The sequence below is a fragment of the Perognathus longimembris genome, chromosome 7 (assembly GCF_023159225.1).
Source record: "Perognathus longimembris pacificus isolate PPM17 chromosome 7, ASM2315922v1, whole genome shotgun sequence".
Lineage (NCBI taxonomy): Eukaryota > Metazoa > Chordata > Mammalia > Rodentia > Heteromyidae > Perognathus > Perognathus longimembris.
The window spans coordinates 18,211,303-18,232,664 of NC_063167.1; the positions used below are offsets into that span (position 1 = coordinate 18,211,303).

The 21,362-nt window shown below is 48.0% G+C and overlaps 2 protein-coding genes across 3 annotated transcripts in view; both read left to right on the forward strand.

Moving 5' to 3' along the window:
* Ptpru (protein tyrosine phosphatase receptor type U) overlaps nt 1-3,687 on the forward strand; it is a 67,666-nt gene extending 63,979 nt beyond the window's left edge. For both annotated transcript variants that reach the window (XM_048350698.1, XM_048350699.1), the window contains exons 26-30: nt 32-172; nt 811-936; nt 1,071-1,228; nt 2,197-2,332; nt 2,560-3,687. In XM_048350698.1, the coding sequence (XP_048206655.1) occupies nt 32-172; nt 811-936; nt 1,071-1,228; nt 2,197-2,332; nt 2,560-2,622 (624 nt within the window). In that variant the 3' untranslated portion in view covers nt 2,623-3,687. The remainder of the gene's footprint in view (nt 1-31; nt 173-810; nt 937-1,070; nt 1,229-2,196; nt 2,333-2,559) is intronic.
* Nucleotides 3,688-17,393: 13,706 nt separating this feature from the next.
* Nucleotides 17,394-20,211, forward strand: LOC125354829 (zinc finger protein 362). The gene has a single exon (XM_048350700.1). It carries the CDS (start codon nt 17,475-17,477, stop codon nt 18,759-18,761), a length of 1,287 nt encoding a protein of 428 aa, XP_048206657.1. The 5' UTR covers nt 17,394-17,474; the 3' UTR covers nt 18,762-20,211.
* Nucleotides 20,212-21,362: the final 1,151 nt, after the last annotated feature.

Genomic DNA, 21,362 nt, shown 5'->3' on the forward strand with positions numbered 1-21,362 from the left:
AGGGCTGTGCTGAGTACCGGTTTCTCTGCAGAGCTACACGCGGAGTGCGGCCTTCATCGTGACCCTGCACCCGCTGCAGAGTACCACCCCTGACTTCTGGCGGCTGGTCTACGACTACGGGTGCACCTCCATCGTCATGCTCAACCAGCTGAACCAGTCCAACTCTGCCTGGGTAAGGCTCCACTGCCAGGGCCTCGGTGTGTTCCAGGGTCCTGGGCCCTGTCAGGTGGTGGACCCCTGCCCTGTCACCTATCCATTGTGTGCCCTTGGATGAGCCATACTCCTTTCCCAGAGACTTGGTTTCCTCATCTGTAAAACAAGGATATCGAAACAGACTCCTGCAATTCATTCAGTGGCCAAGGGCAGCTTTATACTTTGTACTTCGAGTCTTATTTACAATCTGCAATGACTTTGGGGTGGAGGCTTTGAGAAAATTATGGAAACTAGGACCCATACAGGAAAAAGAGCCTTCTCTAAGGTCCCGTGGCTAGGAAACTAGCTTGGGGTGAGCGGGATGACCTAGGCCTGTCCCTGGAAAGTGTGTGTGTGTGTGTGTGTGTGTGTGTGCACACTGCACATGTGAGCACGAATATGTTGTGATGGAAGAATCTAGCTACGAGGGCTGGGCATCACTGTGCTGTCTGTGAAGGGTGATATGAAAGCATCTGTGTTGAGCACTCCAGGCAGGTGTGCCCTGCAGACAGCTGGATGGGTGGTGGGTAGCCCTGGTGGCATCCTAGTGGAGGGGGCAGCAGTGAGGGTGAGCCCCACCCAGCTCTCCCCAGCTCTCCTCTCTGCCTGTTCCACCAGCCCTGCCTGCAGTACTGGCCAGAGCCAGGTCGGCAGCAGTACGGCCTCATGGAGGTGGAGTTTGTGTCGGGCACTGCGGATGAAGACTTGGTGGCCCGAGTTTTCCGGGTACAGAACATCTCTCGGGTAAGCGGTCTGAATTTCCCAAGGGCGAGGACCTGGCTGACAGCTGGGTTGCTATTAGTGGTCCGCTTGAGGTTATCAAGGGCCCCTGTGGCCCCAGTGCTCATGTTCCCTTGGCTGGCTGCCCATGCCCCCAGCTGCAGGAGGGCCACCTGCTGGTGCGGCACTTCCAGTTCCTGCGCTGGTCTGCCTACCGGGACACACCGGACTCCAGGAAGGCTTTTCTGCACCTGCTGGCTGAGGTGGACAAGTGGCAGGCGGAGAGCGGGGACGGGCGCACCGTGGTCCACTGTCTGTGAGTGCTTGCCTGCCTTTCCTGGAGGAACCCTTGGAATCCTGGGTACAGATCCCACCTGAGGCAACTGCACAGCTCTGCCATGTGGTGCCTGACTTCATCTGCTTGATTAGAGATTTTTACCTGATAAGATCATAGCATGCTTTTTATGCCAGTGGAATTGCAGGTTGTTCATGCAGTGCAAGTGCAAGTACCATTCATCCATCCACTCATTCATTCGTCCATCTCATTCATCCCTTACTCATTCATCCACTCATATATTCAACTCATTCATTTATTCATTCACTCACATATCCATCTATCCATTCATCCACTCACTCATCTATTCATTGATTCATTCATATGCTTGTCTCGGTGTTAAATCCATGTATCCACTCATGTCTGGATACAGTTATCCTTTGATCCCCACCTTTTCACATTTCTGGTATTCACTGAGCCTCCCAGTGCCAGGCAGGGCACATTAGGGAGCTGAGTCAGTGCTGGCCTGGCCAGTTCTAGTTTGAGGGAGAAGGGGACTGAAAGCTGGTTGGTTTCCCATCCTGTGAGGTGAGTGGAGTCCCAAGAGTAGGGAGGAGGCTTGTTGTGGAGGGAGAGCCTTGGGTGGGAAGCCCTGAATTTGCTTCTGGTGTGGTACACCTGGGTGTCTACACTGCCAGGCTGCGTGTTTGCTGCATGGCTGCCCTTCTGTCACAGCCCTTGTTTAGCTGTCTTTCTCTGGAGTGTTTAGATACGTTCTCTAGGAATTTACAGGCCTTACTTCCATAAGGTTATGTCTTCCGAGATGACTTGAGGCTTCCATGCCTGTTTCAGCCTCTGAGCTGTGTCTAACCTTCTGGTTGGTTGCTGTCCTCTGGGCCCCACCCTCCCTCACCTTTGGCCTCTAGGACTCTGCTCATGTCTTTTGGTTTGGGGCTCAGTCCTTCACCTTTTGGATTCTCCTTCCCCCAAACCTTTCCTGTGTCTCCTAGAAATGGGGGTGGCCGTAGTGGCACCTTCTGCGCTTGTGCGACAGTCCTGGAGATGATTCGCTGCCACAGCCTGGTGGATGTTTTCTTTGCTGCCAAAACGCTTCGGAACTACAAACCCAATATGGTGGAGACCATGGTAAGGGCATTTCCTGGGACCCTGTCACTTCTGTCTCCCACCCTGGCCAGGTTCCTGGGTACCTGTTCCCCCCAACCCCCCTTGATCCCACCTTAGGCCTTGGCCCTAGTCCTGTGGTATCAGACATTGCTCTCATTCCCTCAGGGCAGCTCAGGGCTCACCTGTGCCTTTTCTCTCCAGTCCCAGGAAGTAGCCAGGCTCATGATCCCTTCTTTTCCTTTTCCCAGGATCAGTACCACTTTTGCTACGATGTGGCCCTGGAGTACCTGGAAGGGCTGGAGTCAAGATAGCGGCCCCTGGTCTAAAACACCTGCTGTGCACTCAGGGCCAGGCCTGACATCCCAGACTAGCCAGGAGAACCTGTGCTCCCAACTCTGCTTAGCCATAGCACGATGGGGAAAGTGCTGGAGTTGACTGCTGGGTCATCCTGGTGTCCCTATGTTCAGGCTGTGGGCCCAGGCAAGACTGCAGCCCAGCCCCACCTGCAGGCCTGTACTGAGAGGCTTGGCACTGCCTGCCACAGTGATGGGAGGAGAATAGCCAGCTGTTCCACTTGGTTCCATCCCAGGCCTTGGCAGAGATGAGTCAGGTCCTGCAGAGAGTATCCCAGGCCGAAGTGTCTACCCTGCAGGGCCTGGGGCTTGACATCCCGAATCCCTTCTGGTTGAGCCCCTGCGGGTGCTGGGCAGGCTGGGCTCACCTTGATTTCCCAGTGGACACACTGATCATCCTCTTCAGGGGAATTGCAGTTTCTGCCTCCATCTCACTGCCCTGTAGCCCCTGGGGTATTGGCCCACCACCCTTCCCACTTCTGCTTTCCTGCCATGTGCTCTGAGCTTCCTAGGACAGGATCTGTCCATCCCTGCCATACCCTGTGTGGCTCCTTCCTGGCCTGGCCCAGAGTCTGCAGATGAAGCCACCTCAGCCCTTCCTTTCCTTAGCTGTCAGGACTCTTATCACTTGTTCTCCCAGTGTGGGCCAGCGACAGTCTGCAGGGGTGAACTACAGTTTCTGGGGTTGAAGTCCCTATGGCTCATGGTCAGGCTGCCCACTGGGGAGAAGGCAGTGCAGGAGCAGAGCTGGTCACAACCTCTGGAGTTCAGAGGAAGAAGGGGTACTGGGGGATGGAGGATCAGTGCTTTTCTTTCTTTTTTGGTTGTTAATTTTGTTATTTTTTGATGGGTGGGTGGGAAGGTCTCTTTAAAATGAGGCAGGCCACACCCCCATTCCGTGCCTCAATTTCCCCATCTGTAAACTGTAGATATGACTACTGACCTACCTCTCAGGGGGCTGTGGGGAGGCATAAGGTAATGTTTGTAAAGCGCTTTGTAAATAAACATGCTCTCTGAATGCCACCCTGTGGCCCTGTGTGTTTCTGACCAGTTTGATGGAGACCTGCTTGCCCATGCCAGCCTCCCAGTGCACTCTGGGTCAGAGGCATGGGTTCTAGACTAGCCTTGGTTTTTCTTTCTGTAGAATAGTGCAAGTGTGGACTAGGGTTTCTTCTACTTGTGAAGGTCATTCCAAGGAGTTGTGGACATTGTTGCTTCCACCCAAGCCTCTGAAATGGTTCCTTAGGCAGTGACCTTCATTTAGATATTCCCAAGGTCTGAAGTTGCCTCTCACTGCCCTGGGGTGGGTTGGGTTAGGGGCAGCATGAAAGGCTCAGGCTTTGGTGTTAGGCAGACAAATGCCAGGTTAGTCATCTGAAGACCCTAGTTGAGTCAGCTGCTATCTCTGGTCTCAGTGTCTTACCTGTAAAATGGACCATATTAGGATCAGATGAGGCAGTGATTAAGAGTCTCATACGATGCAAGGCCTGCTGGAAGGGAGCTCAGTTTACACACAAAGCAGAGATGGGGTAGAGGAGACAAACCCCTAAGGAGAGTCATCATCCAGTTGGAATAGGAGGAGTGAGCTGGTTGTAAGGGACCTGAGTCTCTCTTGCTCTGCCACAAGCTTGCTGTGTGACCGTGGGCAAGACAATTCCTGTTTATGATCCTGTTTCTTCAGGTGAAAACTAGTTCTATGGCAAATTGATTCTATTCCTATAATTGGCTTTATTTGGGACAAGGGGTATGACCCCTTCTAATGACCTCATGGTTCAACCTCCTTTAATCTGAGTTAAAATGTATGGGCCATTCTGGTTCCATTTGACTAGGGCACACACCCCCCTCCCCCTCATTCTGAGCGGACAGCTGAGCCTTACTGTAAGGGCCTAAATGCACAGCTCAGATCCTGACTGAGCAATAGAGTGTGACTTGCTTTGGCTAGCAGAATGACAGAAGTGACAGCCTGTGGATTCTGGGTCCCAGATCCCCAGCAGTCTCGCAGACTTTGCTTTTGTCCTCCTGGAACTCCGCCCTGTAAGGAAGCCCATGTTGACTTCTTGACATTTTGAGGGTACCTGGAAGATATTTGCACATCCCACCATCAGTCAGAATCAACTGTCAGACTGGTGAATGAGAGCATATTGGACCTTCCAGCTGAATGCACCTGTCAGGTGAGTAGAGCCACATGACTGACTACTAGAAACTGACTAACCTCTAGAGGTGAGAGAGATAATAACCAGTTCTTTCTTAACATATTAAGTTTTGGGATTCTTTGTTATGCACCCAAAGCTAACTGATACATACATGTTCTGGGTGGTATTGATATAGTTTCTCACTTTGTTCCATGAGGGGTTGAGCTCCTTAGGTAGAGTGTTCTGTGTTTATCTTGTTGCACTCACTGCCCAACAAAGGGCTTGTCTTGGATCTGGTGCTAGGAAACGTTGGCATTTGGAGGGAAGGAAGGAAAGTGTAGGTCTACCTTCTTGACTTCACATGCCTCTGGGAGCAGTGGGGCTGGGCTGGGTGTCAGGAGCAGTGACAGCTCCATAATCATCAGGTCAGGGCCCACCCCAGCTACATAGTGCCAGAAGATGACCTTGCACAGTCCTCCAAACACCTCACAATGAACATCAATGTGCTTAGATTCATTGTGAGATTTTTTAGATAAACCAGTCAAAAGAGTAAGTATACTTCCTAGTGAGATAATTGGCCTTCATTAAAGGATGTCAGTCAACATTTATGGTGATTTCCAATTTTTTGGAGGTACTGGGGATTGAATTCTAGGCCTTGTGCTTGCTAGGCAAGTGTTCTTCCTCCTGAGCTGCACCTCAGCCCTTTTTGCTTTTAGTTGATCAGGTAGGGTCTTGTGTTCTTGCCTAACCTTGACGTGGACCGGACTGTGATCTTCCTACTTCTGCCTCTTGAGTACCTGGGACCACAGCTTTTTGCCACTAGGTGTGACGTGTTCATTAAGATAGAATCTATCTTTCACCTAGATAAGCTTTGAGCCACAGTCCTAATCTCTACCTTCTGACTAGCTGGGATAGTAGGCATGTGCTTAACTTGATGGTACAAAAACCAACCACATTTGTTAGAAACTACTACTCAAATTTTGAATCTTAGTCTTTTTCCAGACTTGCAGTATATGGTGAAATCATCTCTCTTGATGCTGGACAGTAAGTATAGCTCCAGGTTCAGCCATGTGACTAGGAAGAGAAAGAGCCCATCCTCTTCAGGGCAATATGTTGCTTAACAACAGTATTTGGTAGGTAAAGTGGACTGGATGCACTTTGACTTAGGACATTTTCAGTATATGATAGGCTCATCAAGGCTTGACACCCTTGTACATTGAAGGAATATTAGTGAGAAGTCTCCATATAACAGACTGGTGACCATTATCTTTCATTTAATGTCCATTGCTGTTTTCCCTGCCTAAAACCTTTTATCTTTTACCTAATCTACACAGTAACTGTAAAACAAGGATTTCAGGCCATTCTTAGAGATGAGCAATTGGAGGAATACAATTTTACTCAACTAAGGTTACCTGGAAGATTCCAAATCCTGGGCATTAACTACTCATTTTGTGGCCAGCCTGGGTGGTGTCAAGGTCTTTGGTGTGAGATCACAGAGGAACTTGGAGGGTTTTCAGATTCTGGTATGGGTGGTGATTTCTAGGGCAGAAAAGCCTGGAGCACAGGAAGAGTAATGATCTGCAGCTCTGTCCAGGGCCCTGGGCTATGCAGATGTGGGCAGAAACCCCCAGTTCGCCCCTGGCACACAGGCTTTGTATAGGGACAGATGGGTGGAAGAAGAGATTGCCTGTCACTGCTGGGAACTAAATTGTTTCTTTATGCCATAATAAATCAGGCTGCAGGGTGGCCTAGGCAAGCATTGCTTCTCATCACCTCTCTGCCGGCCCCTGATGGTAACATGCTATGTATCTCAGGCACCTAAGCCACCTCTGAGCTATCTCTGCCACTGAGTTCCACTCACTTCCTCCTGCTGATGTGTGATGGGAGCTGAGGGCAGTGGTTCATGGCAGGCTTGGGTTAAGGTTAGGTTGTGTACTGAGGCTGGAGAATCAACACTGTGTGATCATAGGACAGTGCATGGGGCACGGGGCTCTTTGTGGATAGTCATCTATCAGTCTCCAATGGAGTCTAAGAGGTAGATACTATTTCACCCTCTTTTAATAGATGACGAGGCTGGGCTCAGAGAACTTGAGCCTGAGGCCAGAAACATGGATCATCACACAGGAACAGAAATAGCCAAAGTGATTGTGTATGTGTGTGTGTGTGTGTGTGGTGGTGGGGGGCAGTATCGGAGTTTGAACTGGGGACCTTACATTTGCAAGGGAGTCACTCAACCACTGAGCCCAAGTGAATCTTTCATAAAAATAGGCCGTACCTCCATTGTTTGCTGCTGGGATGCTCCAGAGGCCTTCTCTCTGACTGTGTCCCTCCCCTGTACCTTTGCTCACTCTTCTCCTTTCCTTTCTCCCCAGCTCTGCCTTTGTTAGTCTGATACCCTTTGTCAAGTTCTGACATCATGTCTTTGTGACTTATGTCATGAACACACTGAGTATCCCTTCCACACTTCCCCTCCCCCATCCCCGGCTGTTGCTTCCTCTGTTTCCTGGGGCCCTCCCTGCTTTCTCACAGGGGTGATTGGTTGATTGATTCCTCCTTTGTGAGACTGAGTAGTAGTTATGCTGGGGTTATTTGGATCTCATTCCCCAGTGTCTCCATGCACAGAGCATGGGGCTTGGCACACATCAGTGAGTGTTTGTCAAATGACTGAGAGTTGCAGAGTTGGGACTCCCATGAAGATCTGGCAGGATCCAGTTCCCATCCTCTTTAGTGCATGGCATTCAGTCATCTGGACAAACAGTGGATGAATAATGACTCGTGCCATGAGCCTGGGTTCCAGTACTAGTCATGCCATTGCTATGCTGAGCAGCCTTAAGCAACAGCCATTCTCTCTGGGCCTGTGACTTGATTTGTCTAATAAGGAGGTAGACGAAGTTCTTTCCAGGGCCCTAGTAGGGTGGCATTGGGTTCAATGTCCTCATGACAGTGGGGCTAGCTAACATTGTCCAGGATACTGTACTGGTCTATGCATCTGCTTTCTAAGCCTGGTAAAGTCTTGGGCTCCATGATCCTGTAGCTTGGTGACCTGAGTTTGGTCTGATGGGCTTGTTCTGTGGCAAGTCCTTGATTATACCTAATGCAGATGTTATTCCTAATATTCCCAGGAATCCTGAGAAATAGATGTTACCCAAACCATTCAACAGATGAGAAAGCAGGTGGTGTGAAGTCAGGGGAATCACTCTGCCCACATGGGCAGAAAAAAACCAAATGATTAGCTACTTGACTCCAAAGTTATTATTCTTATACTTATCAGAGAAATCCTGGAAGATCCAAGCCTGAACCACATTGCCTGATGGGAATATCTCTTGTCTAGGAGTCAGTAGGTCCCATAGACACTTCCTAGAGCCAGGCTCAGCCACAAATACTGTGTGCAGGCTAAGCTGAGACCCACAACCAAGCAGCCTCTTGGATTCATTGCTTGGCACCTCATTGGCCTACAGAAAACGTTGCTGGATGAATGACTAAAGGTCTTGATTTTGCAGATCGTGGGGTAGCCTGACTCAGCAGGAGCCAAGGAGCTAAGAAAGCTTTTTCAAGAAAAATGAAATGTGTCTCAACTCACTTCCCACTTATTCCCAGGGGTGGGAAGGAGGAATCTATCCAGGAATTTTATTTTCTGTTCATTTGAAAGTGGAACAATGTGACTTTTCTTGAACTGTGTTTAGAATGTAACTGCATTGTCTTTTGTAGGAAAGCTGAGGCTAGTGTACACTCTCCGGGGCTCTGTGTTTCTTCAGAAGGCATAGAAACTCTTCTTTTGGCCTTCTCGACCCCCAGACTCTTTGCTCCCTTCCATATCTGCTAAGCTAAGCTTCTTAAACACCCTTCTTTGCTCTGCTGTGTGATAATGGAACCTGAACCTTGTGAAGTTTGTCAGCTGAAGCAATGCTAGGTTTGGTTAGTTGTGGGTGCTAGAGGGACACAGAGGTGATAACAATAGGAAGACCCTTCCCTTTCGGGTTCTGGTCTTCCTTCTTTTGTTTCCTCAGTTAGTTCAGGAGCTGAGGCCCAGTGCCCAGTAGACTATGTAGACCAGCTTTAGATGTACCTCCAGTCCCAGGTGGAAGTCATTTCTCACATCAGTCTTACTCGTACTCTTGGATCATTCTACCATCCTGAGGGTTATAGGTACTCAAAGCTGTGGTTGCTGTATCCTCCTAGGAAAGATCTGTAGCAGGGAGGACTGTCTCTTGAGTCCTTGCTTCCTTTGTTATTCACTTTGCTGCAGCAAAGACATAGGTACTTTTTTGTATTTGCTACCTCTGAGACTCTTGGGTCAGTTTTCTGCTGCTTTGGTAATCAACTGCCCTTTGCTAGATGTAACTCTTTATCTTAATATTTCCATGTTCTCATTATAAGTGTAAACTCTGTGTCCTGATTGGGTCCCTATTACCCTAGACTGGAGTACAGGTAGGCCAGGCAACAGACTCTCACAGATGGGATATTGATTGGTTTTATTGTCTCCTTGGAGTTGAGTGCAGGGCCTTGCTTCTTGTCAATGGAAAATGGGATGCTCATAATTTACTGCACAGTAGCACCATAATTATGCCATTGTCTCAGATGGATTTTGATTTAATAGCAACTGAAGCCAGTGTCTTGATGGTCCAGTAACCCTGCACTTGACCACTGCCTTTGTAATGGGATTGTAGTGTGGGATGGACACTTGGGTTCACTGGAACGCTTACTAGAAAGGAAACGATTAAGTCAGGTCATTTAATTCTCAGCTCAAATCATAGTTTGAGAACTTCCATGTCACCTATAAAAGAATCTTCCTCTTATTTTATGTACCATAGGGCTGATAACGCTGAAAATGAAACATAAAATTTAATTGTGTGGGCTGCACAATTTAAATGTCAGGGAAATTTATAGCACCACTAACTTTCTCATGTGAAAGTTTGGGCATAAATTAGGGGAGAATGGGATCCTGCAACTTGGAAAAGGGACATCCTGTTGGATTCAGGTGAAAAAGAGATTCTTGAATCCCCAAGTCACCTGAGCCTCTTTTGCTAATAGAAGGAAGTTTCTTGTGTCTGAGGAGGTTGGATTTCTTTTGTTTGAAAACTCTGTGATGACTTCGTATGGGGCAGAAGTCTTGAAAGAGAATGACCTGTTTTCTTAAGATATGCCAAAAGGATATCTTATTGCTACCAGATCTGTAATTATGGTCAATCTCTGTGCTTTTATGGGACAGGTATATACTAGGGCCCATAAAGAAATAGTTTACTAATGGGAAGATTTGACATAATCCTGAAGAATGTATATGGGAGTTGGTTCCAAGAGTAGCAGACAATCTACAATCATTTTGAATTCCTGAAAGTGGACTTTTTTGTGTGTGTGCTGATCTTGGGGCTTGAACTCAGGAACTGGGTACTGTCCCTGAGCATTTTTGCTCAAGGCTATCACTCTACCATCTGTGCCACAGTTCCAATTTGGGTTTTTTGGTGTTTACTTAGAGATAAGAGTTTCACAGATTTTCCTGCCTACTCTGGCTTTGAACCATTATTCTGAGATCTCAGCATCTGGAGTAGCTAGAATGTCAGGTGTGAGCTACCAATGCCCAGCTGTCTGCGGATAAAAGTGCTAACAACTTGCTTTGTTGCCTAGGTGAAAACTTGGATTTGGAGGTGGCTTTGTTTAGTGAAGTTGAGATGCCAGGCCTTCCATGGAATATTGTAGAAGAGGGAATCTAAAGGCTGAAGGATATAGTTATTGGAGTGGTTTTTATTGTATGTCCTGCACAGCAACCCCTAAATTGTTTCATGAAATTTCCCAGAAGATCGTTGTAACTAAGGCATCAAAAAATACGTGCCCAAAGGTAGAACCTGTATCCCTAGTCCAGATACTACCCTAGAGCATGCTTCCATTTATATGGGCATCTTGATTTCAAGGAAATGATAGAATCCTGGAGAAGTGTAGTCTAAACCATGCTGCTTAATAGCCAAAGATGGACACATTAACCTTAAAGGGAAGAAGGGAGCACAGGACTTAGAGTGCCTTGGCTCACTGGCATCCTTGGTAGTGACAAACTGGTCACTATGATCCTAGAAAGTCAGTAGAACAGCATACTAGACTACTGCTTGATTTATATGCAGAAAAACCAACCAACTCACCAACCAATCTTTCAACCTCTAGTACTGGTGACCCAAACCTGGCTTGAATTGCCATTTTGGAGAAATGAAGCCGTTCACCTGGTCTCCAGACCTAGTTCCTAGAGACCCCAGGCCCTTGGGGAAAAAAATTCCTGCAGTTGTATTGTAGGTATGGTCATGCATCTCCTGCCAAACCTTTTCCACAGAGTTCTGCAGCCCCTCAATAGAATGACTGCCCTTGAAAAAAAGAAGGTACCTATATCTTTGGAGGTTACTAGACATTGTCTCTGAATTTATGGGGATGCAAAAAATGCCACTGTGGCCCATCAGTCACAGTGGTGACTTAGGTAGCTAGCTGGTCATGTCTGCAGTTTCTGAATGTGTAATTGAAACAGACAACTTGGTAACCAGAAGAATAATTCCACTTTGAGTATCTGATTTACAAAGTAAAGTCTATTATGAAAGGAAAGGCCTAAGGAGAAGTTCTTGGTCTTCCTCTCTCTGCCAGGCTAGTGAACTGGGGGCATTTCTCTATCCTTGAGAGAACCACAGAAATGAATGAAGACTTGGATGTGCAGAAGTGATGAAGCCTATTCCACTTCACTTGTCTGTTTTTCATGGGCAGAGCTTATGTAGATTTTGGAGATTGACTGGGTTATTGTACACGTCATCAAATGATGACACCATTTATCCTGCTAACTCACACTTAGTGTCTTTGCTGGAGCAACACAGTATATCAATTGGTTTGGAGCCATTGATCTAACTACTGCATTTTCCTCTGCACCACTTTGAGAAGACTGCCAAAACTAGAGGGCCAGCAATGCTTGTTCACAGTCCTGCCTCAGAGTAAGCCAGAGACTACAGCTTGGCCTTCCACAATGCATCATACCTGGGCACAAAATTGCAGACATACTTATTGACCCTGGGGAACACAAAATAGCAAGTACAACATAAGTGAACAAGAAGATGGGAAATAAACTCCATCAGATTTCAGAAATCTGCCATCTCAGTGCAGTCTGATGGCTCAGTGGTCTGGAACATGTTGTGATATCCCCTTCAAGGTGAAAGTCCAGTTGCCGCATGTTGTATTACCTACCATGAAGAGAGACAAAAGACTTGGTAAGCTTTGGAGGATTTTAGAGGCAACATGTGTCACATTTCTGTGTATTACTTATTGATAAGACCTCTATATGGCTTCCAGTTTTGAGTAGAGGCCATAGCAGAAGAAGACTCTACACCAAGTTAAGGCTTCAGTACAAGTGCTTCTACCACTTGGTCTTCATGATCCAAGAGATCCAGTGACTCTCTAAGTGCTCATAGCTAGTAATGTTGTTTCACAGATTCTCAGGCCCCAAAGGTAAATCACAGTGTAGAACTCTAGGTTTTTAAAGTAAACATTCCCTTCTATGTAGATAGTACTTTTTCTTCTGAGCAATATTTTCTAGCTTGTTACTGGGTGTGGCAGATACTTGGAATGAGCATAGGCTCTGAATACTGCCCACTAATTGGCATCTACTACATAGGAGGCTTTCAGTAATCAGGTGACCAATATGCTTTATGGGGATCAGTTAACCTCCTTCCCCAGCTACCCCTGGGATTATCCAGCAAGCCCATGACTCTGGCGGTAGGGATGTTGAATATGCATTGGCTCAAAAACATAGACTTCCCTTTATTAAGGGCTACCCTGGATACTGTCACTGCTGGATGCTCAATCTCACAACAGAAAAGACTGACACGAGCCCACAATTATTGTGCCATTTGTAAACTAGTCATCTCCTGCGTAGTAGGTGGATTTCATCATGTAGAGAGCAGAGCATCTTCTTTACTTGGATAAGCTATTCTCTGAATATTGATTTGCTGGCCCTGCCTGCATGCCTTTGTCCACACAATTTTCCATGTACTCAGAGTTGTCTCACACACTGTGTCATATTCAGCGCAGAATTGCCGCTTCTCAAGGAGCTTGTTTTCACAACAGAGGAAATGCCAAAGTGGACTTACTATCACATAAGTCATCACCTCAAAGTGGATGGCCTAATTACGGGGTGGAAAGGCTTACTGACAATTCAGGCATGATGCCAGTTGGGAGATTTGCTTTGAATCAGACACCAAGGCAGTGCCTCCTCCCTCGTTGTTAGAATACTTGGGTCCACTACTCAAGCAATGGAAGGGGGGAGGATTCCAGGCCAGTCAGGCTTCAATCAGAGACAGAGACCACATTGAATTAACTAAAAGGGAATAAAGGAGAGATGTAAAGAGGGCCATTAAGAGTAGAGGAGAAGCCAGGCACTGGTGGCTTACATCTATCATCCTAGCTACTCAGGAGGCTGAGATCTGAGGATCGAGGTTTGTAGCTAGCCTGGGAAGGAAAGTCTGTGAGACTTTTATCTCCAGTGAACCACCAGAAAACAGGAAGTGGCACTGTGGCCCAAAGTGGTAGAGTGCTAGCCTTGAGCAAAAACAAAACAAAACAAAACAAAACCCCAAACAACCTTAGAGACAGCACCCAGGCCCTGAGTTCAAGCACCATGACTGTCACAAACAAAGAAAAAGAAAGAATGGAGGAGTCTCTGCAAGGACAACAATTGGAAGGGAGGTCAGATCCTCCTCACAGTGGGGATTTAGTCAATTGGAGAACATGTAGTGGCAGCCCACTGAGTGGTAGAGAAACTCACTAGGTTGTCCAGGCAAGAGATGGCCTAGTAGTTGGCCAAGGTTAGTGGCAGAGAATTGTCTGAAGAAATGCTGATAGAAACTGCTTGTGGGTGTTGTAGTTGAACTTGCTGGGGCCTGCGTTGGGACACTAGCTGTCAAGAAGGTTTCCAGCATGCTCAGGGAAGATAGATTGGAAATCATTATTGGGAATTTGAATGGAAGAGAAAAAAAATGGTGATCCTATAGATCTTGCTTTGTGAAGTCAGATGTGGGGGTGCTACTGCTGTTGAGGGAGGGGGGCTCCATAGAGTGTCATGCTGATCACTAATATTGTAGGCGCAGGAAGAAACAAAGCACTCTAGAATCAGAGCTACTCAGTATCCTCTAGGAGTCACCTATCGACAAGGACTAACATCATGTCAGTTTTCAAGAGAAAAATGCCCTGGTATTCTAAGTATGCCTTTGAAGGGTGCCTTTAATGCCAAGAAGCAAGAAATGTCAGCTGGCACAAGCTTCCTCATTGTTTTTCATCATCGTCTTGTTCTAAGATAGCAAGTTTGAGCTGGGCTGGTTTGGATGTCTTTGTTCCCAGAGATGGAGTGCTATACTTGGTGACACAGCACAGGCTTCTCTGAATGGGAGGATGAGCATGCTATGCAGCCATTTAGAGTTCTTAGGTGCCTGAGCAAATGGACAGAAAGTGATGCTTTTGAATTGAGTGGGCAATCCTGATTACCCAGGAGTGATTGGGTTGTTTCTCCACAGTGGGAGCAAGGACTATGTCTTGGACCCAGAGGATTCTCTGCAGGTGCCTCTGAGTAATTTACACCCAATTGTAAAGGTCAACCATATCAATCCAAGAAAGACAGGCTAATTTAGGACCCTCACTGCTCAGGAATGAAGTTGAAGCCCCCTCTTAGCCAGTGAAAGAAAAATCCAAGTAAGCTGAGTTTCTGGTTGAGGGTGAGGGAAAAGTGGAATGGTAATGGAGGAAGGAAATCAGAGATAGTAATTATACCCTTATGGCCAATTATGGCAATGAGAGTTATGGTAGCTTTGCCTACTTTTTCTTTGCTTGTTATGTGTATGGATTTATATCTATATGTTAATCATTTTCTTCTCTCTCCTTCCTATTCCTATTTATATACATCACATGTTATTGGAGGTTAACTTTACAATTTAGCCTTTAGGGAACAGAATATTCAGTGGAGCTGAATTTGGGAGTAATTCATGTAGCTAGCAATGAATGTAATGCAGTTAGAACTAGATATGTCTTCATTTTAAGGCAAGCATGAGGACTTCCTTATTTGGACAAAGAACAACTGCCTCCTGTTAGGTAAGAGACATAGGGTTGCTTGGTTTAAATGGAAGTTGGAAAGTGCATTGAATGCGTACGTAGAAGATGATTAGTGAAAGGCAAGGATTATGATGGTTGTCACCACATTGTCCCTCAGGTTCAGGTCCACCCTTCTTTGCCCATTTTGTGATATACTGGTGAAGGTTTTTCTGTTGGGGGCAATGCTAACCTCTACCAATAGAGGGCATTGGAGGGATATTGCAAGGGGATGGCGGCCAGTGGCATTTCTTTTATGACTTTGATCCTCCTTTGGTTTTCTCTTAGTCAGTGTGAGGGTACTCTCCCTTCATCAGCCACCAGGAACAGGTCCACTGCAATCCTCAGATAGGTGCTCCTCATCTGGCTGCCATTTTAGCAGTCCAGTGTCAGCCACATTTTTAGTCATTGCTAGAGGTCATAATAAACTTGGTCTGTATCTGTCATTTCTCTTATTCACAGTCCTCTTTTATCTTTGTTCATAGTAAGTCTCCTTTGAATAATGGATCTCTGTGTGTGTGTGTGTGTGTGTGTGTGTGTGTGTGTGTGCATGTGTGCACCAGTACTGGGGCTTGAACTCAGGGTTGGGCACTGTCTCTTAGCTATTTTGCTCAAGGCTGGTGCTCTACCATTTGAGCCATTGTTCTACTTCTGGCTATTTGGTAGTTCATTTGAGATGAGTCTCATGGACTTTCTGGCCTGGGCTGGCTTTGAACCATGATCCTCAGATCTCAGCCTTTCAAGTAGGAAGGATTACAGGCATGAGCCACTGGCACCCAGGGATGAATAATTGTTCACATTACATTTTTCATGTTCAGGTCACTGGTATGGTCTCCAAAATTGGCTCACATGCACATCCTACCATGTGGTTTCTTTTGTTGCTCCATGTAACACTTAGACAATGTGGCCTTCATCTTGTTCTTCTCATGTTGGCCTTCTTTCTCACCTCTGCCTCTTCCAGATCCATCATTCATCTATCTATCTATCTATCTATCTATCTATCTATCTATCTATCTATCTATCTATCTATCTATCGTGCCAGTACTGGGGCTTGAACTCAAGGCCTTACTCTCTCAGCTATTTCACTAAAGGCTAGCACTCTAGCACTTGAGCCATACCTTTAGTTTCAGCTTTTGGTTGTTAATTGGAGATAAGAGTCTCTTGGCTTTGTCTGCCTAGACTGGCTTTGAACCTTAATCCTCAGATATCAGCTTCCCGAGTAGCTAGGATTACAAGCATGAGCCAGTACTTGGGCAGATTGATCTTAGCAACCCAGTTACTTTGCAAATACAAGGTTGTGGCATCTTCCCATCATGCCTTGCAAAATATGGTGAGATTTCATAAAGCTTGTAGTACAGAAAGAGCTTAGAGCTTAGAACTGAGGGTTTGTGGATTGTAGGCACAGCTCAGTGTCTAGTTTATGTATTTGATTGGTGGGAAACCTGAGGAGATTCTGTGATAGGCAGCATTCATATCTATGCTGCTGTAAATAGATACAAAGCTTTTCTCTCCCTCAGTTTCCATTATTTTATGTGCCTCATGAGAACTCTTTTTCTCGTAAGTTGGCTAGATAGACAATTATTATTATTCAAAATATATTTTTACTGACCTACTTAATAAGATAGTTCTTCACTGGGGCAAAATTTTACCTCCCAGGTGACATTTGGTTGTCCCAGGGGAGTAGCTACTGGCATCTAATAGGTTGAGACCAAGGATACTGCTAAACATCCTTGATTAACATGTTAATCCTTGTCTTCTCTCCCCTTCCTATTCCTATTTTTATATATCACATTATATTGGGGGTTAACTTTACAATTTAGCCTTTAGGAAACAGAATATTCAGTGAAACTGAATTTAGGAGTAATTCATGTATGAATGCAATGCTGCTAGAACAGTGCATCTCCTTATTTTAAGACAGGTGTGAGAACTTCCTTTTGCACACAGAACAACTAACTGCATCTTGTTAGGCGGAGACATAGAGTTTCTTGGTTGTAAGTGGAATTTAAAAAGTGCATTCAGGATGGTGACAGTTGTCACCATGCTGTCTCTCAGTTCCAGGTCATCCGGAAATGTGCAGGACAGCTTCCACAACAGGAGCCCTCTGGCTCATGGTGTCAGTAGTCTTGAGACTGAGAAGTTCTGAGTGAATATGTGGAGAAGCAGAGGTCCCAAGAGAGGAAGCACCTTGTCTAGGGCCACTTAGAAAGTAAGAGCTAGATGAGAGCCTAGTCCCCGAATTCGACTGCCCCAGGAACAGTGTGCCTGCAGATGGCTGTCATTCTCTTGCTGCCCTACATTTTTCATGAGTCCTTTTTTTTTTTAAAAGAAATATGTTTATGAGATTAGAAAAATTCCTCCTTCAAAAAGTTACAAAATACAATAAGAAACTTGAATGAGACCGAGCCGGAGCCCGGAGTCCGGAGCCCCAAGCCCGGCCCTGCTCGGGCCGCCGGGCGCGGGGCTGCGGCCACGTCCCGGAGCGCCGCCAGCACAGCCAGGTGCTGTTGGGAACACAGAGGAAGTGGCTGACTGGGGGTTCAGGGAAGGCTCCGTAGAAGAGGGAACACTTGAGCTGGGTCTTGAAGGATGAGTAGAAGTTCACCAAGTGGGAAAGGACCCTCTAGGATGGCTGAGCCTCGCTTTAACAACCCCTACTTCTGGCCCCCTCCTCCCACCATGCCCAGCCAGCTGGACAACCTGGTTCTGATTAACAAGATCAAGGAGCAGCTGATGGCAGAGAAGATCCGGCCGCCCCACCTGCCGCCCACGTCAGCCTCATCCCAGCAGCCCCTGCTAGTGCCACCGGCGCCTGCCGAGAGCAGCCAGGCTGTGATGTCGCTGCCCAAGCTGCAGCAGGTGCCCGGACTGCATCCGCAGTCAGTACCGCAGCCTGATGTGGCGCTGCATGCGCGGCCGGCCACAAGCACGGTCACAGGTCTGGGGCTCTCCTCCCGGACACCGGCTGTAAGTACATCCGAGTCAAGCACCGGCAACGGCACGGGCACAGGCACGGGCACCGGCACCGGCACGGGTACCAGCACCCCGTCCACACCCACCACCACCAGCCAGAGCCGCCTCATCGCCTCCTCCCCCACCCTCATCTCAGGGATCACCAGCCCCCCCCTCCTGGACTCCATCAAGACAATCCAGGGCCACGGCCTGCTTGGCCCCCCCAAGTCTGAACGCGGCCGCAAAAAGATCAAGGCGGAGAACCCGGGGGGTCCCCCTGTCCTTGTTGTCCCCTACCCCATCCTGGCCTCAGGAGAGACCGCCAAGGAGGGCAAGACGTACAGGTGTAAGGTGTGCCCGCTGACCTTTTTCACCAAGTCTGAGATGCAAATCCACTCCAAGTCGCACACAGAGGCCAAGCCCCACAAGTGCCCGCACTGCTCCAAGTCTTTTGCCAACGCCTCCTACCTGGCCCAGCACCTGCGCATCCACCTGGGCGTCAAACCCTACCACTGCTCCTACTGTGATAAGTCCTTCCGCCAGCTCTCCCACCTCCAGCAGCACACCAGAATCCACACAGGAGACAGACCCTACAAGTGCCCACATCCTGGCTGCGAGAAGGCTTTCACTCAGCTCTCCAACCTCCAGTCTCACCAGCGCCAGCACAACAAGGACAAGCCCTACAAGTGTCCCAACTGCTACCGGGCCTACTCAGACTCAGCCTCCCTGCAGATCCACCTCTCAGCCCATGCCATCAAGCACGCCAAGGCCTACTGCTGCAGCATGTGTGGGCGGGCCTACACCTCGGAGACCTACCTGATGAAGCACATGTCCAAACACACGGTGGTGGAGCACTTGGTGAGCCATCATTCACCCCAGAGGACGGAGTCCCCCGGCATCCCGGTGCGAATCTCCCTCATCTGAGCCCACTGGCGGCACCGCCCGGCCTACTGGCAGACACAGACCCAGGCAGCACCAGGCCCTGACTTCCGCAAGGGCCCACCAGGAACTGCCACGCGCTCTCTCGCGACCTTCCCAACCGGCCAGAACGCTTGGTCTGCAGAAGCCCTGCGTGGTCTAGCGCCTGGACAGCCAGGCCAACCGCAAGACTCTGGACTGTTTTGGTGGCATCCAAAGAGGATCTCAGAGCACTTTGAACCTGTCTGTTGGGTTTCTTTTGTTCCCCACGCTTCACTTGCTTCACTGTTTTTTTAAGGTTTTTTTTTTTAATAACAAAAAAGATATTTATTGGCCAGGACGTTGGTGCTGCTAAGACCTAGAAATGAAATGACTCGGACAGATGGGTGCAGAGAACCAGAGGGCAGTGTGGAGCCTTCTCCGGCCGTGGCCTTGGGTCTAGAGAGGAGGCTCGGGCCTGGGGTTCTGGACTATAAAGGGGACCCCCGGGTGGGAGGGGGCAGGAGGCAGCTGGAGTGAGCCCTTCAGCCCTGGGTGCCCAGTTTGAATCTTCTGACTTGTGCCTGGGCTTCACCGAGCAGAAGATATGGCTGCTGCCAGGGCTGTCCAGGCTTCAGGAGGCGGAGAGAGGAGAGGAGAGGGGCCGGGAGATCCACAGGACCAAAGGGTGCAGTGATGGGTAGGTGGAGGGCCCAGGGGAATGGGGTAGGCGGCCTGGTTAAGACCTGGCCCCACCCCTGCTGCCCTGAAGATCACCCCAGTCTACCTCGGTGCTGGCCAGGAACCAATCGGCTACCTCTCCCGCCACCCCAGACTCTGGGCAGGGGCATGGGGAAGAATTGGAGCTGGGACTTGACCCCCTTCCAGAATTTTCTCCAGATGGGGACAGTGCCCAGGGAAGGGGGCACGGGAGGGGGATCCCCAGCCCAGGCTCAGGCCCCTCAGCAGGGAAGGATCCTTGGAGAGGAGGGTGCCAGCTCCAGAGCAGACCCTGCCCTGCGCCCCCCACAGACACACCCCAATCTGAAAGCCATGCGTGTCCGTGTATATAGGAACCATGTACAGAGCCCAGAGAAGCCCCTCCATATCCCCCCGGGAAAAAAAAAAAAGAAAGCTAGACAGAAACTCATCTATATATTCTGTATCTGGAGTTCCGTTTTGAATATTAACCGTGTTATTTTTATACACTTTTTAAGCCTTAACTCGCCATTGATTTACCAGTTTAACGTTTCCTGGGGTTTCTTTTCCCAAGGGGGGGGGTCTCTCCTCCCCCATCCCCACCCCTGTCCCTTTGTTTGACTTGCGTCGTCTGATACTCAGTATTGTAGCTTTTTGTCCGCATGTTACTACCCTGTAAATATGCTGTTATAATACTGTTAACACCCCCTTTGCTTTTTTCTATGGGACCTCCAGGCCACCATATTTAGAACTAGATACCTTATTAAAAAAGAGAAAACCAAAAAAAAAAAAAAAAAAAAAAAAAAGAAACTTGAATGAGACTCTCCATATTCTAGTGTTCTTCCCAAGGCCAAAATCACCTCCCTCCCTCCCTCCCTCCCTCCCTCCCTCCCTCCCTCCCTCCCTCCCTCCCTCCCTCCCTTCCTTCCTTCCTTCCTTCTTACTTTTTATAATTTCAAACCATACAAAGTTACTACCTATACTTCTTTCTTTTTTTCTTGAATTGGGTTTAAGTTACTACATATATTTCACAGTACACATTTTAACTTTCACAATGATGAAAATTATTGCATGAATCCTTTCTGTTGCTAATCACACTAAGTTTGACAGAAAAAAGACTCACTGTGGCTGATGGTTCTAGAGGTCCAAAGTAGAGGGGCTGTACCTGGTGGTGGCTTCCTAGTTGGCAGAGTCCCCAGGCAGCACAGGTTTCCATGTGGTGAAGGGCAGGCAGTGGGTTTGTTCTGTGGCTCTGGTCTTCCTTCCCCCCCCCCTCCCCCGCCAACTTTTTTGCCAGTCTTGGGGCTTGAACTCAGGGCCTGGGCTCTAGCTAGCACTCTGTCACTTGAGCCAGAGTGCCACATCTGGCTTTTTCTGAGTAGTTTATTGGAGATAAGAGTCTCATGGACTTTCCTGTCTAGGCTGGCTTTGAACCATGATCCTCAGACCTCAGTCTCCTGAGTAGCTGGGATTATAGGTGTAAGCTGCTGGTGCTCAACTATCTTTCTCCTTTTTAGAGTCACCAGGAGTCCATCATGGAGGCTCCCTCATGATCGTATCTATTCCTAATCAACTCGCCAACCTCTCACCTTAGAACACCATATTAGACATTTCACCCTTTTACTACCTTACAATAGGGATTAAATGTCAGTGAAGGCAGCCTTGGAGATTCACTCAAATCGCATCTGAACCACAACATGTGTCAAGACATTTTCTAATGGCAGCCATCTGCTTTCACAACTTCTGTTCCGAGTTGCTGGGAAGCTGCTGAAGAAACTGGCACTCAGCAAGGACTGGTGATGTTGCCAAGGGGCAAGTGCCAACTTACACTGCCTCCAATATCATCTCCCTCTTGCAACTTTACTAAGCCCTTAAGAACTTCATTTCTGAAGCCCTCCTCCACCCCAACCTACCTATCCTATCTGCCTC